This window comes from Danio rerio, chromosome 18 (genome assembly GCF_049306965.1).
Source record: "Danio rerio strain Tuebingen ecotype United States chromosome 18, GRCz12tu, whole genome shotgun sequence".
Lineage (NCBI taxonomy): Eukaryota > Metazoa > Chordata > Actinopteri > Cypriniformes > Danionidae > Danio > Danio rerio.
Window position 1 is genome coordinate 16,759,839 of NC_133193.1, and position 16,980 is coordinate 16,776,818.

Consider the following 16,980-nt stretch of genomic DNA (forward strand, 5'->3'; position numbering starts at 1 on the left):
GGGGGCACTGATGAAACAAAGCATTGAGAAAATAATGACGGTATTATAATGACTAGTGGAGGCGAAACAAAAGGGAAGGTGAGGGATTGGGCTCCAGCCAAGCCTGTATCTGCCGGTTTTGGCTTCTGATCAGTTTCATAAGAGGCCAACAGTGTGCCTAATGAGAGCGGAGACAGAGAAAAAGAGATCAGCTGTGTTAGACAAGAGCCTGGAACGAGAAGAGAATGTTTACGCTCGTATGCGGGATGTACTGTGTAATCTGTCGTACAGGAGTGACAATCTCTGAAGAGATACTGAGCAAACATTGCGCGCTCTAATCTGCATTTCAGCTTGGAGAAATAGTGGCTGTGGCACGGAGGATAAAAACAGATAAATAAACACTAGCATTATCATAATTAACGGCCTGAGCTGGGATGGGCTGTCAGTCATTCTTAATAGAATTAGAGGCGCTGTGAATGGAAAAGGCAGACAGAGATGGATGAAGGAGGGCGATGGATAAAGAGCGGAGTTGTGTATCGTACTTTCTTCTGAAGTGAATAGTCAAAGTGTATGTAGAAACTAAATGGAGATCTCACTTTTTAAAACTGAACAGACTGCAGTGTCACGTGATCTTTTAGGAATAATTCAGAACTCAAGAAAACGTTCTTGTTATAATGAAGTCTATGAACTGGGATCTTTTTTTCAGCATTGATTCAGCTATGATGAATAAAAATGTAAAAAAAAAAACAACAACTTTAAAGCACTTTGAATAGACATTGTACAACATCAAAGAAACAAAGTATTTAGTGTAATTTTATACATTTTTGGAGTTAACATCATATTTAAGGACTTTTTAAAACACCATTATTTTAAATCAAGCACATTTGTAATTCAAACCCCAGCATATGTAGCGACATTAAAGTCCTAACTGTACTTAAAGGTGGAAAATGTACGTTTAACACCCAGTGGTTGAATTAGATATTGCACTACTAAATCGAAACACATTTTCACTTGGCTCCTCCTCTGACGACTCCAGGCAATTGCAGGTTGCCAGATTGATGCGAATATGTCTGAATATCGAACCTAAAGGCTGATTTAAAATGCTTTCTAACTAAAAGTAACAGGACGTGATTCATTATTTATTACGTGAATTATTTTCCATACTAAAAGAAGTTTTTGTCCCAACCAGGCAATAAAATTCCTATTTAAGAAATGGCTTCTATTTCTCACAGGTGAACAGCAGGATAAATGACAATGAGCACGTCAGGTACACCTCAGTGTTAAATACTAACAACATGAGTTTAAATGCCATTTTACATGACATTTATTGCCATATACTGAAAGCAGCCACCGATAGTTCACCTCAGATCTTAAAAAAATAAAATAAACCATTTGAAATTGAACTTTAGAACTGTGATACATCAGTAATTCAGCATGTACATTAATTAAGGTTAAAGTTTAAGGTTTAATATGTATAATTTAGATTGTAAACCATACCATTTTGCAGCAATGCAGTGCAGTAAATGTTATTTTGTGCTTCTGAATGGCTGTATTTAAATTTCTGTCGTGTTTCGTCTGTTGCAAACAGCAAAATTGCTTATCGCTGCATTTCTCCTCACGTGGCGTGCTGTTAAGACACAGGGTTACAATGTAACCTGCTCACCTAATGTTTACGTTCATATTTATATTAATTACTAATTAAAAACCACCTTATGTGGAACTCTGAATCTGCGCCTCATTTTGGAGGCTGTTACTGCCCTCCGGAGGTCGCATTTTTAGTCACAGACATGTACTTTGAGAGCCTTCCTGACTAAAGGAATGAAATATGTGGTTTTCCACCAAGGCAACCTGGGTTGCTGAAATATAATTGGCAAAAGTGGCAGTGGGCAGGTTAAAAAAAAAAAACAAAGACAGCCAGTCCGGCACGCAACACACATTTTCAAAGCAGAATATCTGACTTCAGAATTGTTCATCAGATAAACAAGAATGTTCACTTTGCATGTTTCTTAAATATCTGCAAACATATTATTATGAATCAAAAACTTACATACAGCACCTTTAACTTTTCACTTACTACACTTACTATTCACAATAAAAATGTCAGTGTCATTTTCCAAAATTCAACACGGATAATATTCAATGTGGTTTCTGAAATATTAATAAAATGTGTATTACTTGTCATTGGTTTTGTATAAGATTTATTTAAATGTATTTTTTAATGAAGAATGTGTTTTGTTTTTTCTGTTCTGTTTTTGACAAGTGAGTACAATTGTTGGAAAAAAAACAAATTTTATTTCAAATCTAATTCAAGCACTTTTAAACACCTATGTTTGTTTTTAAGTACTTTCCATGCCTTAAATTCATGTCTTAAATGTATTGAAGTATTTACAAGAAGCGTGGGAACCCTGTGAAGACTTTATGGATGAGTCAATACAGTTGTACTTAGCACACATAAGAGTTATATTATAGAAAACATGTTAATAAAGAAGCAGACACCTGGCCAGCCAACTCCAGACGCTTATTTCCATAGTAATCTCGATCGTCCACTTTGTTATCTCCTTGAGCCAGAATCACTCTGCGAACCATTACAGCGAGGTAGATACACTTAGCTCGAAAATTAAACTCCTTTACCTGAGAAACAAAAACAAACACAGTTAATTATGCACAACTGCAACAGCAAAAAGGCAAACGATGTATATGGACAAATGGGAAACTTTATTACGTACTGGTACATGGGTGAGGATGGTAGAAGCTAACAGCTCTCTGGCTTCCTCCATCTTGGTTTTTTTTGGGCCGCCCCACATGCGCTGACGCCTCACTTTATTGCCGATGTATCGAAGTGCCTGAAATTAATAAAAAATGTATATGTAGATCAGTAATTAAGATTATTACAAATATTTTTAGTAGAGTTGTCCATCTCTTATAGACTTGATAACTGTTTTGCATTTCAAAGTATGTCTTGGAGAATAACATACAAGTTTAATGTTCAGAGCCTCAATTAATAAGATTAAACGCATCGGATCTGACTGTTTAATCAGGAGTGACTGAGCTCATGCAGGGTTCACTGGCTCTCTAAAGGGGTATTGGAGAACAAGACCCTTTCATTCTCCACACACACACACACACACACACACACACAAAAAAACACACACACCTGAGCCAGCAACTTGTTGTACTCCAGAGGTCACAGAGAGAAGGCCTTAGACCACCCAGAAGGAGCATTGGATTGATGTGCAATTTGACAAGAACTGCTTCTCAAAGTTATGCTGAAACTACTTCAGTTATCTTGATAGCAATTCAATAGTTACAATAATATAATTTTACAGACAGACAGACAGACAGAAGTGATTCTCTGGCTCTGTCATGGAAAAAAAAAGGCTGATCAATTTTATAAAAATATTTAACAATAAAAAGTCATCAAAGACAATGAATAATACATAAGACAAAATACATAGATAATAATATATAAGATAAAAAAGTAAAACAGTATTTCAAGGTTGCTTCAGATAAAAAAAAAAAATTGCACAATTCTGGAAGGGTTCACGTTTAAAAAATTATTTTAAAGTTTCTCTAGATAGAAATCATGGTCTGATATTATTAAAAATAGGTCACTTCACAAGAATATGTTTAAAAGTTTGGTTTTTGGTGGAATGTTGTAATTTTGGTTCATGTGTGAGTCTTGTGTCCAATACGACATCTTGTGAACAATCTCTTCATGTCTTGAGTTTTAAAAAAATGTTTGATTTTCTTCCTCCTAGGTGGATTTTAAAAAGTTTACTTTCTTAACACTGAGCCCATTCTGCCTGCCATTTGTTTAGAATATAGCTTTTTATTAGTGGCTTTAAATCTGAAGGTGGGATTTTGCACTCTTTTATCTTTCCTGTTAGGGCTGTTTTGGCAGCTTATCTAATTTTACACCAAAAAAAGTCAAAAACAAAAATATTGTATATATAAATGAATAGCTAAACTTTACATTTTTTACAATACGTTTATTATGCCTTTTATGCATTTATTAATATGATGCAACAACAAGTGCAAAATGTTTTAAATGATTATTACAATTGTTACAAATAACTAACAACTTTATTTGGTAACTCTTTAGAGCTTTAGTGCTTGTTAACATTAGTTTATGTATCATAAGTTAATATGAACTAATGTTATTTAACTAATGTTATTTAACGTTAACAAAGATAATTAAATACCGGGATAAATGTATTACTAATAGTTTTTACAAGTTAGTAAATACATTAACTAACAGAAACTAATGGAGCATTATTTTAAAGTGTTTTCATTTATTTGTATGTGAACACTTCTTTAGAAATGATATAATGGCATGGTTGCATTTTTATTATCCATTAACATAACATCAACCACAGTATATAAAAACTAATTCACAAATGAATAAATATTGTTAAACATTTGTTTTTAAAAGAGTTTTCGATATGAAGGATTAGAACGCAATGGTTTAAAATCCAATAAATTGTACTTTTGTCATAATTGTAAAATGTCCTAAGATCTATTTAAAAAAAACACTCTAACATGCAAATTTGATGCTACTTTTATTAGTAGTAATGCTAAAAACAAAAAATACATTTTTGTCAGGATTCTGCTTATTTTCCCCTAGGCAGATTTTTGCTACTTTTAAAATGAATACAATATTTTAAATGTGTTCAATATCACTTCTGATCACTGTAACATTCCTCCTGGAATATTATATATGGCCTATATATATATATATATATATATATATATATATATATATATATATATATATATATAAATAAATAACCCAATTTATACTAATATACGAAGCTCTTCCTCGTGTCTGTAATCCCTTGATGTTCAATCTAGCTGAAAACCCTTGACCGATTCTCAGTGCTAATAACACATCTTATCTAATTGAGGGCTGCTCTGGTCAATTGGTGCACACGTGTGGGCTCATTAGTGGACCTTTGATGAGGCCCGCACAATGTCACATCCACGCACACAGGCATTCACATCCGCTCAGACACTGGTTGCTAGGATGCAGATGTGGTCCTTGCTGACCCATTGATGTGTCTTTGTGATGAATAATAAATCTCAGATCCAGCATTTGATAATACACCTCAAAAATGGGGAAAAAAACCTAAAAAGTTGGACAACCAGATTATTTCTGCTATATGGTGATGATCTAGGCAAATGACTTTGAAAATACTTCTAGTGTCATTCAAGCTGGAACAATTGTTTTATGTATTATGCATTTACAAGCAATGCAAAGCAGTTTCTGTCTGGGGTACCTGAGTTTGGGTGAATATTTGAGCCTTCTGACACTCCTCCAAACTGGGAGCAAAAGCAGCCATTACATGTTCTTCTGTGCCAATCATTTGAACGATCTCCTGATCACTCTCCACTCCCATAGCCTGACGAAAGACAAAGAAATGAGTAGAGATGGTACTTAAAGCTCAATTATTCAATATTTTTAATGCCTAAACAGACCCAATCACTAAAACTGAAAGTGATCAAACCAGATTAGGCATGGGACGATAACCAGTTTCAAGGTTTACTGTGATTTGGAAAAGGTTTGTCATAGAATTCCTATGGTATATGTAAGGGTTTTTTTTTCAGTGTTTTTTATGTCTTGGAAAGAAATCTGTGTTTTTGAAACTAATAAACATAGCAGATGTTATTTATTTATTTTAATCAAGTAGCTTGACATGTTTACTGTTCCAAAACATTATAAATGTTTCCTAAAATAAAATATATTGTGTTCAATTGGGGAAAAAGTTGTTGCTATACAAAGATTTTTTTTTTAAATTATTTTATAGTAGTAATCACAATACCGTGATATTTTTTTTATCAAGGGTTATCATACCGCCAGAAACCTTTACCGGCCCAAATCCATCAATCACATTCCTCTCTGACCAATAGTGAGAGTTTGGGCTGTGTTAAGTGTAGCAGCCAGAAGGGTTGTGCAACATTTATTCTTTACAATGATATAATAACTATTCTTTTAACCAAACATGTCCCAAACCTGTCAAAAAAGTGTCTTTAGAGTCCGAAAACATTCACTGTGTGAAGAAGCCTATTAAAAAGCAATCAATATGAAACCATAATAATTTTTTTAAATATCCACTTGTTGACGTTTTTTTCCTTTTTATAAGATATAGAAATAGATAGACAAGTAACCATTTAGATGTCAATAACATACTTTGATGCCAATGGTTACAGGTTTACAGCTTTCATCGAATTATCTTCTTTTATATTCAACTCGCACAGGTTTGTAACAAGTGACAAGTGGGTAAATAATGACAGTTTTCATTTCTGTGTGAACTACCCATCTAACCACATAGCAACATCATTCAGTACTTAATGTATAATTACACGGTAACACAGACACAGCAAACAAATGTAACCATAAAAAACACATGCATGTCAAAGATCCCAAGCTTCATAATCTATACAGACACACACTAACATAAATAAACAAGTGTAGGACTCTGCTTTAAGGCAAAGGTGAATGTGATGGCACAGGTCTCGATGACATTTATTTATGCTAATGTGGGACTGTGGGAACAGGACTGGGTGGATCAGAGTGCTTAAAGGTCTCCACCGTTTGGCTCGGCTGCTGTGTTGCAAGGAAATCCTGCTGGAATGTGCTGTGGACAGACAAGTGCAAAGCAAACAAGCTTGACTGCCGATTTACTCCACACCCCATCCCCAACCGACCAGACCCATATGTTTAGAGAGTCTGGGCTAAGGGAATTACGACTAACATCCATCACCAGTCCACTGATCTGAGCTCTAATTATATATCCGTTTCAACTGACACATGACATTTAAGATGGAGAACTGCCAGCTAAAATGCACTGAAAGGATGCAAACAATATAAATACTACATAATATTTGAGGAAAGATTTTTTTTTTGGATGGCAAATGTATGTAATGAATGCATGAGAAATGATTAATGGGCTTTATGCACAGCTAGAGCTTTAAAGCTAACGATAAACTTCAGGTGAAATCTTAATGTGACTTCAATTTCACAAGGTTGTTATTACAGCACTGATGTTGTTATGTAATTCAAGTTAAAATAAACTGTCATATCTTAAAGACATGGCGGGAGGAAATGGAATTTAATGCAGTGCTTCTTGTCCAATCTGAGACCCACTTTATATTGTACAGTATATCTAACAGGCAGTGAAGATCGCTGATAATTAAAGAAATCAGATCTTAAACGTGACAATTTTGTAATAAAAAGACAGCTCATGGGAAGCCCTTGGGCTGCATGGCCAAAAATTAAAAGTCTTTGTGCATATAGCACAATATCATAATAGAAAGTTATAGTAACATTAAAAAGAAGGGTTCCCCAAAAAATCATTTAGCATTTCATTTGATTTTCTTTTGTTAAACACAAAAACTGATATTTTGAAGAATGTTGAAAACCTGCAGCCATTGATCTCTATGTTTTTATTTTATTATCTACTATGTATTTCAATAACACTCAGTTTCAAAAAACAGAAAAAAAACTCAAAGGTTTGAAAACTCTTGATGGCAAGTAAAAGATGAGCAAATTAAAATTTTTGAGTGAATAAAATAGGGTGAGTATGATGTTTTTAAAAGGTTTTTAATGCTTTCAAAGACTAAATTCAATAAAAATTCAGTAAACACAGTAACAATTAATTATGAATTAAATATGTAAATGTATTATAAATAATAAATGTATTCATGTGACTGCAAAGCTGAAAATCATTCTAATATTTTAAATTACTGCTTCATGTAAACATGTTATCAAGGCTAGAAACAAAAACACAATATTTTTGTGGAAACTGTGATACTGTTTTTCATTGTTCTTTGCTACTGTAACATACGTACATTACATACGTACATATGTACGGTTTAAAAATCTGATTTTACTTACAACAGATATACTTTGTATTATTATAACCTCCTAAAAATACATTTAAATTGCTGTACTTGGTGTTCAGAACCGTTTTTTGTCAAACAGCGCCATCTATTGGTTGTTAGCAGCATGTCTCCTGAGAGCTAAATACTGGACTGTATAAAGACAAATGCATATTATATCTTGCTAATTCAATTTAGCCGACAAAGACACAAAACAATCCTGCTTTAAACCAACATCTTCAGACAAATGCCCACCTTAAAGATGATAGCGATGGGTGCGTCTTCAGAGAGAGTGTTGTGCTTCAGGTAAAAGCGGCCCTGTTTCACAATCATGTTGGTTCTGCTCTTTTTCTCATGAGTAGAACTACAAACCAGACAAAATAAGAGAGATGAGTACAAAACAAAATCAAAGATTAAATTGATTTCACATAAATGAAAACCCTAACCAAAATGATGACATTATTTACTTACAAGAGCTTACCGTAAAGTGTTAACTACTGTACTTTATAATCCTATTTGCATTTCAAACTTTAGCTAACTCTGAAAATGTACATACAATAAAGAAATATGCAACAATGTAAAGATGTTTTTGTTATTACATCTCTCAAAGGAACAGTTCACCAAAAAAAGATCATTTATTTACCTTCAGGATGTTCCCACCTATATAAATGTCTTTGTTCTGCAACTCAAAGAAAGATCTTTGGAAGATATATGAAAGAATGTCAAGTAATCAATAGATCTCTCAACCAATTTACCCCCATAGTTAGAAAAATAATTACTATGGCAGTGTGTGGATGATAAATCCTGTTTGACCTTCTTTCAAACATCCTACTTTGTGTTTAGCACAAAAAGTGTCTAAATTATTAACATTTTTATTTTTTGAGTGAACTATCCCTTTAAAATTCCCCTATTTAGCTTCTCAAAATTGTAAACATACCATATACCACGATAATATCTTCAGAAATTATTACAAAAATATCAGAGCCATCGTAAGCTTAATGGGTAGAATGCTAATTTGTTACAAACCTACATTAACATTCTTCATAACAATTCAGTAAACCAGCAATTGGTTTTGGAGACAACAGTTCGATTATCTTTTCATTTCACATTCAGCTACACAATACATAAAAGTTAGCATCCAAACATAGCATAACAGCACCAATTTAAATCAACTTTATTATTGCGAACGCTAAATACGCAGACGAGCAAATCCCAGCACCTGGTGACTGACGCTCCTACGGTCCCTTTGCGATCTTGATCCACAATGATGCGGTTCTTGGATAACTGCTCCTGAATGAGAATGACCTTTTCTTGCCCTTTCACAATGAAATAACCACCTGCACACAGACAAACACAGTATCATACGTATACCCCATATGGCCTTCAGAGGGGATTTTCTGCATTATACTATGGCATATAAACAGTGAAATATCATTAAGGTCTTCATAAATAATCTACCTGGATCCAGGGGACATTCGTTGAGCTTGGAGAACTCCATTGGGGTCTTTCCTGTCAAGACACAGTTGGAGCTTCGCAGCATTATTGGCATCCTATTAAACAAGGAGACAAAGAGCATTTGAAGTTGCAAGGGAAAAGTAGATGCATATTAAGAGGTGTACGCAAAGATTTAGGCCAGATGTAGTACCTTCCAATGGGGAGAGCGTTGCGGATGATTCTCTGACTGCCTCGGGTGTACTCTATATCCACAGTGATGGGGGCTGAATAGGTCATATCTCTCAGACGACACTAGTGATCCATAAGCAAAATCATATTAAACAAATGTTACAGTATAATCCTATTTTTTTGCTTTATTAAAGTTTGTCTCAAGGCAAGAAACTACAGGTGTTGTTACAAGGGCTGCATGCTTTTGAAAAAATCTGACATTGCGAATATTTTGTTTTGCTGCAATATATATTGCAGTATGAACATATTTTCACCAGATGATTTGATTAGCTCTATTAGGAAAGATTTCATTAATTAGATCAACTATGGCAGGGGTGCCAACTCTGTCCTGGAGGGCAGATGTCCTGCATAGTTTAGCTCCAACTTCCTTCAACACACCTGCCTGGATGTTTTTGTATACCTAGAAAGAGCTTGATTAGCTGGTTCAAGTGTGTTTAATAGGGACTGGAACTAAAATATGCAGGACACCAGCCCTTCAGGACAGAGTTTGGGTACCCCTGGACTAGGGTGATCAAGGCTTTTTCTATGCAGTCCATCATCTTAAAAACAATATATTACAAGCACATTTAAAAATGACAGAGCAAACATAAATGTGAAAAAAAGGTGCTTTATGGTTTTTTGGGGGAGTCTAACAGTATTAAAACATAAAACCTGAACAACCAAATGTTAAGTGACATGGTTAACATTGTATAAATACCTTTATACAATAATATCTTTATCCTTTAATCAATAATCAAATAATGCAATGCGACTCTTGCAGATACACCCATTGCAATATCGATGCTCAAACGATATCGTTTAGCCCTAGTTGTTACCCTTTTCCCCTAGTTGAATGTTTATATTACGAATTACAAGGATTATTTTGCATCATGTTTTATAAAATGTTTTTTAATTATGCAAATTGGCCATATAAATTTACATAGATAGTATATGAAGAGTTTAGATGCAAAAACCTCTAAATGCCATCTAAAATTTTTTTTAAAAATGAGCATTTTTATCAGGCTCCTGCGTGTAGGTTCAGTAATTTCCCTTTTATGACAAGAAACAAATTCTATTCATGGTCTTTAAAGTGCTAATAAACATAGGAGGCTGAAAAAAGCTACATTTTTGTGGAAATTTCAGACAGCACTTTAGAGAGTTTTGCATTGAACTCTTAATAATACACTTTGTAGAAATTGTGTGAATTAAACTGCACAGCCCAAAAGAAACTATGCTAATCAAAAGATAAGAGTTGTTTACTATAAAACAAAAATCATTTATTTATTTTAAAAGTTTAAATTTATGAGGGAAAAGCTTGGCTATGGATTTGACATCTCACCGTTATGGATGTGGCCGATGTAAAATTCCCACTTGTGTGACTTTGGTAATTCAAAAATATTTGTTTGAAAACATTTTCAAAGACATTTTTGAGCATTTTTAAACTGTAAAATACTTGCCTACACATAAATATGTAGAAGTGATTTCATTATTTTGGTAAAAACTTTTTTTCATGGCAAGGTTGACATCTACATGGAATTGCTCATATGAAGATGTTCTGTTAATTATGATGTAATGTATTTGTGCTTGAACTATTGTTTTTAAGAGTGGATTATACTGTTCAAAATAAATGAATCAAATTAAAATCAAATCACCAACATCTGAAAACTGGATGAAGTCAGAATCAAATTGCTTTCAGTTGGAGCCAAATGTTTTTAATAGAGGGAATTTTTGAGAGAAAAATAATTATTTACACAATTTTGCGGTCAAACAAAACACATAATAAGCCAAATTATTTATGAACAAATCCCTCTGTAAAAACCTTCAGAATATAGTTATTAATTAAAGTGGCTCAGTGCAGGAGGAAAATACTAATTTTGAGAAACGGCATTTTTAAATATTAATTGTATTTAAAATGTATTTTGTTTATGTAAAATTGATAAAGTGTGACAAAATACCATTTAAGTGTATTCTGGATGTTTTCTTTTCCATCACACTGAAAACATACCTTATGAAAAAGTTTAAAATTGACAGATAAAGCGTTTCACCTATAATATTAGTAAATTTTGGCACAGATCAACAAAGATGTTACCTCATGTGGAGACACTGGTCTGGTTACATTAAAGCTTTCTTCTACATCAGGCATCCCAACGTAGATATTGAGATATCTAGGGATGGATGAAAAGTAAATTCTCACATACAAAAATAATGTTGTGAATAAATAAGGAAACTAATTTGATGTAAAATAAATATTAATCTAAAATGTAAAGACAAAATTTAAAACAATAAAAAATATATATTGAAACAATACAGCAATAAATAAACTTAAAAAAATTTAAAACATAAAATAATAAATTCAAATTAATAATTAAAACACTATAATAGCTTATACATAATACTAAAATGAAATGGTAGCTAAAAGACCTGTGTAAAAAAAAGTATAAATATTTTAAAAAGTATATATTAACAATATCCTTACTTTAGATACCACATTGGGTCGGCATCACTTGTAATCTTCTCATTCGCCTTCATGATCTTCTTTATCTGAGAGAATAATAGCCATTATGTCACCTTAGAAATATAAGGCTTTATCTGACATTTTTGTCAAAATTGAGTTATTGACATATTCTTATTAAATGACAACTTATTTACATCATGGGATGTTTTTTAAATAAGTTGTTTACATTAAGACTTTTTATTTGAAAAACAAATGTTACAGTTACACACATACTGTTTGCATTGGAATGCAAAAACTTTAATTGAATTGAATTCAATTCTATTGAATTCAATTCAATTCAACTGTTTATTGTCATGTGCACAGTAAGGAAACACGTTTCCCTGTACAATGAGATTCTTACTTTGCCGTCCACAGTGAAGTCATACACACAACATACATGACATACACATAAATACACAGTAGTGACTGAAGTATGATTATAAAATGTAAGTATATAAATATCTATGAAAGTAAACAATATATAAAACTGATTTGAGTAATGAAACAGATGTAAACAATGTACAGTGTTTTTTAATTGTGCTTATGCAAAACGTGCCTAGTGCAATTGGCTTATGTGCAAAAAAAAAATATATATATATATCATAATAATAATATTAATATATATATATATATATATATATATATATATATATATATATATATATATATATATATATAAAATAATAAATAAAATAAAATAAATAAATAAATAAAATAAAAAATTTAAGCTCATTATCTCAAAATCATTTAGAACGCAGATAGAACCTTATAATTCCAAGGTGACGATTAGCTTTGCTATTGAAACATTTGGGTCAATATGAAACTCTTTGGTTTGAACAAAAATCAGTGACTTGAAAAAAATGATGAAATGCGACTACAATAAATGTACTGTGATTTCCAAAAAATGCCTACAAACCTCCACATTTATGAAGTAGTTAAAAGAATCTATGTGCTGCTTTACTAAGCCTTTAACCTAAAAAAAAAACACAAACAAGTCATTAGATGCTGAACATCTACTATTACTGAATATAAATCCTGCTGGTTGATATTGAGGTAAAATTGCTTTTATATTCACACGTTCAGACATTCTCGTTGATAAAACAGTTTCAGAAAATGCATTATTTGCAAATTCTAAATAGGGAAATGATATTAGCAGCCAAAGGCTATCAAAGCACTGCGTTGTTTACAGTCAATAAAATAGAGCTAATGTTATTTTGAAGTCATACTTAAATGCTATTTCAGACTCAATATTCAAACTAGCGTAGTAAACATTATGGGGAACAATAATTGAATGAATGTGTGAATATAAAACCAACTTTAAATCTCGCTGGTTAATACGCACATACAATATAAATGTGAATGTATACAGACTTTTTTTACTATATTGACAGTGAAAAAGAACACTGGTCATTCTTTTTTTTATCATATTGCCTCTGATATTTACAATGCAGAAACCCTGAGTATTTTTAAATCATCTCTTAAGGCACTTTTTAAGGGTGGTTTTTATTTGACTTTTATATATTTTTTAGATATATTATTATTATTTTATGCGTTTTAATTAGTTTTATTATTACAAGTTTGCATTTATTCTTGTGTCTTTTACTGCTGCACATTTTATGTCTGTAAAGTGCCTTAAGGTGCTACTTTTAAATGCGCTACATAAAAATAAAGTTAATTATTATTATTATCATTATAAAGTATTTTTTTAAACGTCAAAAATACCTTTTTTTATCATTATTATTTTTGGTCATATGTTTGATTACATGCAATACTGAGGTAAAGTTGGTTTTTAGTTCACAAATTCAGACTTTCTCCTTAATAATATAATTTTAGACAAGTATTATTTGCTAAATCTAAATATTAAAATCATATTAGCAGCTGATGACTAAAAATACAACACTGTTAACAGTCAATTAAATTGTGCTATCGTTAGTGTAGCCATATTTACATGTAATTTCAGACAGAATGTTATCAATGAACTAATGTGCGAATACAAAACCAACTTTACCTCAACACATGTAAATATTGCGGTTGGGTGATAAATTAAGTCCAACTATGCACTGAATTATTGTAGAAAAAATTGCTTGAATAATATTTATTCAAGAAGAAAATATTGTTTAACCTTGGCTATATTATATAAAAATGCCACTTCTATACCAGACTGCCTGTTGGTTATACATTTACAAATTCAGACTTTCTCCTTAATTATTGTCTCAGAAAAGCATTATTTGCAAAATCTTAATAGTGAAATAATATTAGCAGCCAATGACTATAAAAGTACAGCATTATTAACAGTCAAATTAATAGTGCTAATGTTGTTTTGAAGTCATACTTGCATGCTATTTTAGACTCTATATTTAAACTAGTTCGATATTTAAACTAGCGTGATGAACTATATAGGGACCGTTAAATGAACGAATGTGTCATTATAAAACCAACATTACCTCAAGAAAATAACTTATGTGGCTGTCAGTCCATAATTTATGTATAATTAATGATGACAAAGCTGCTAAATTTACTCTACCTTCAAAAAGGCTGGAAGCAGCTTCCACTTTTCCTGCAATAGAAAATGGGACATGACTGTTACCTTGAAATGCAAAAAATAAATCACAATGATTAAAAACACTTATGTTGTTTTCTGATATTAGCACTCATGTGATCTTCGCATACCTCCACAGTGTCAACAGGAGCAGCGAGCTGCTGGGGACTCATTTCCCCGAACTCCTCTTGCAGCATTTTTGTGACTTGTTGAAATGTCAATAAACTGCAAACGCGGATAATCTTATAAAAATTAGGAGACCATCATACACGCCGCCGCCAGGTGAAAAACACTCAGAACGGAAGTTTGCGCTACACGTGAAAGCATGCGGTGTAACGTGAAAAGCAGACCGGGAGAAACGTTTTACGAGTATTGTATTGGTTCCACATATTTCATATTTTTAATGATACCTCATATCAGAGACATTTATGGGACATTCTACCAAACGTACACGCTTGTCCTTTACGCGTGTCGTCCTTAAACAACTGTACAAAAACAAGCATAAAGTCATGCTGCTCAATGATAGAATTTGTATGATTGTTTGTATTATATATTTGTAGTTTTTATTTGTAGAGTTTATTAATAATTTCATGTTTTTAATCAATACAGCATACATACACTTACATATTTTTAAAACACAAACACTTACTCCACCTGGACCTAAAAAATAATAAAATATAATTAATTAATGACTAATTAATTAATCAAAATAATAAATTAATAAATAAATAAATAAATATAGGGATGCACGGTGGCGCAGTGGGTAGCATGTTTGCAACACAAAAAGAAGGTCGCTGGTTTGAGTTGGGTCAGTTGGCATTTCTGTACATGCCGTACAGGTGAATTGGGTAGGCTAAATTGTCTGTTGTGTATGCATGTGAATGAGTGTGTATGGATGTTTCCCAGTGATGGGTTGCAGCTGAAAAAGCATCCGCTATGTAAAACATTTGGGTCCGTGTACATTTTGTTCATTTGTTTTCCATTTTCAAACGGAATAAAGGAAATGGAGAAAACGGCCGTTTTTCCGTTTTTCTTTTGCTCACGAGAAAACGAAAAAACAAGATTTTGGCTGGATTTTCGTTTTTTGGTTTAGGGTAGGAAAACGGATAAACGACTTTAAAATTCATTTTACACATGTAGGCGGTGCTGAAACGCCCACTTTCCTCTAATTGGTTAACCAAATCTGCGCTCGTGACGTCACCCTCAAAATAAAAGCCTTACACGCAGGCTTTTAATTATTATTATTTAATTATATATATAAACAAAGTTTACATATTCTATCATTTGAACCACACACAGTTAGCAGGCTTACATTCATTGCGTATGTATAAATTAAATAAAAACGTAAAGCAGTATTTATAGACATTTGTCATTAAAATAAGGTCATAGTTCACTGCCAAGCTTCTTGCTGCTGTGCACCTGATGCTGAGCAAAGAAAGCCATTTCCGAGCAGCACCTGGTTTGCATGATTGTTTCAGAGCAAGGGCTTTATAATAATAATAATAATAATTATTATTATTATTATTATTATTATTATTATTATTATTATTATTATTATTATTATTATTATCAGTTACTAGTGTTTTTATTGTTTGGTGTGTTTTTTTTCTTTTTAATAATTGTTACCAGAACCAGAATAAGAACACTTTGGGCCCTGCTATAAAAACAAAGGGTACCATTTGTTTTCATTTATTTATTCCTATTTTAATTATATATTGTAATTATTTATTTGATAATTAATACTATTTTATTGCAACGCCAAAGTAGGCCTGTCTTATTATTTTTTATTTTATTTAATTTGCTGTTATTGTAGGCTAGATGGCAGGCTTTAAATATTTTAAATAACATTTACTCATAACCTTACTAATTCGAGAGCCGAACCTAAAAAAGTTTACGTGCAATAAGCCTGTACAATAAAGGGAGCCGCAATGCATATTTCTAGCGCATTCTTTCACTCAACAATTATTGCTGGAATAATGAAATAAATTTCAAATTAACTAATTAAACACATTATAGTTGATAAAAAAATTGTGTCTAGTAGTTCAGACAAACAGATGAGCTCGCTACATGTGCGTTGCGCTAATAATTTGACATTTGCTCTTCTTGAGAAAGTGCTACAGCGGGCCCTGCTATTTCACATATAAGGTTAGTGATACGTATTTTAAATTAGTATTGCACATTATTCATTCATTTTCTTGTCGGCTTAGTCCCTTTATTAATCTGGGGTCGCCACAGCGGAATGAACCGCCAACTTATTTAGCAAGTTTTTATGCAGCGGATGCCCTTCCAGCCACAACCCATCTCTGGGAAACATCCACACATACACACACACTTATACAGTACGGACAATTTAGCCTACCCAATTCACCTGTACCGCATGTCTTTTTACTGTGGGGAAAACCGGAGCACCCGGAGGAAACCCACGCGA

The 16,980-nt window shown here is 32.6% G+C and overlaps 1 protein-coding gene across 2 annotated transcripts in view; it reads right to left on the minus strand.

The window, feature by feature from the left end:
• The window catches only part of polr3b (polymerase (RNA) III (DNA directed) polypeptide B), a 38,515-nt gene extending 23,670 nt beyond the window's left edge, over window positions 1-14,845 (minus strand). For both annotated transcript variants that reach the window (XR_012393993.1, XM_021467775.2), the window contains exons 1-12: window positions 14,684-14,845; window positions 14,538-14,570; window positions 12,930-12,986; window positions 11,996-12,060; window positions 11,609-11,684; window positions 9,503-9,603; window positions 9,316-9,407; window positions 9,077-9,194; window positions 8,113-8,221; window positions 5,256-5,378; window positions 2,706-2,822; window positions 2,476-2,610 (exon numbers count right to left, since the gene is read on the minus strand). Coding sequence is in view for 1 of the 2 variants with exons in the window: in XM_021467775.2 (XP_021323450.1) it covers window positions 2,476-2,610; window positions 2,706-2,822; window positions 5,256-5,378; window positions 8,113-8,221; window positions 9,077-9,194; window positions 9,316-9,407; window positions 9,503-9,603; window positions 11,609-11,684; window positions 11,996-12,060; window positions 12,930-12,986; window positions 14,538-14,570; window positions 14,684-14,749 (1,092 nt within the window). In the remaining variant the exon portion in view is untranslated. The remainder of the gene's footprint in view (window positions 1-2,475; window positions 2,611-2,705; window positions 2,823-5,255; window positions 5,379-8,112; window positions 8,222-9,076; window positions 9,195-9,315; window positions 9,408-9,502; window positions 9,604-11,608; window positions 11,685-11,995; window positions 12,061-12,929; window positions 12,987-14,537; window positions 14,571-14,683) is intronic.
• Window positions 14,846-16,980: the final 2,135 nt, after the last annotated feature.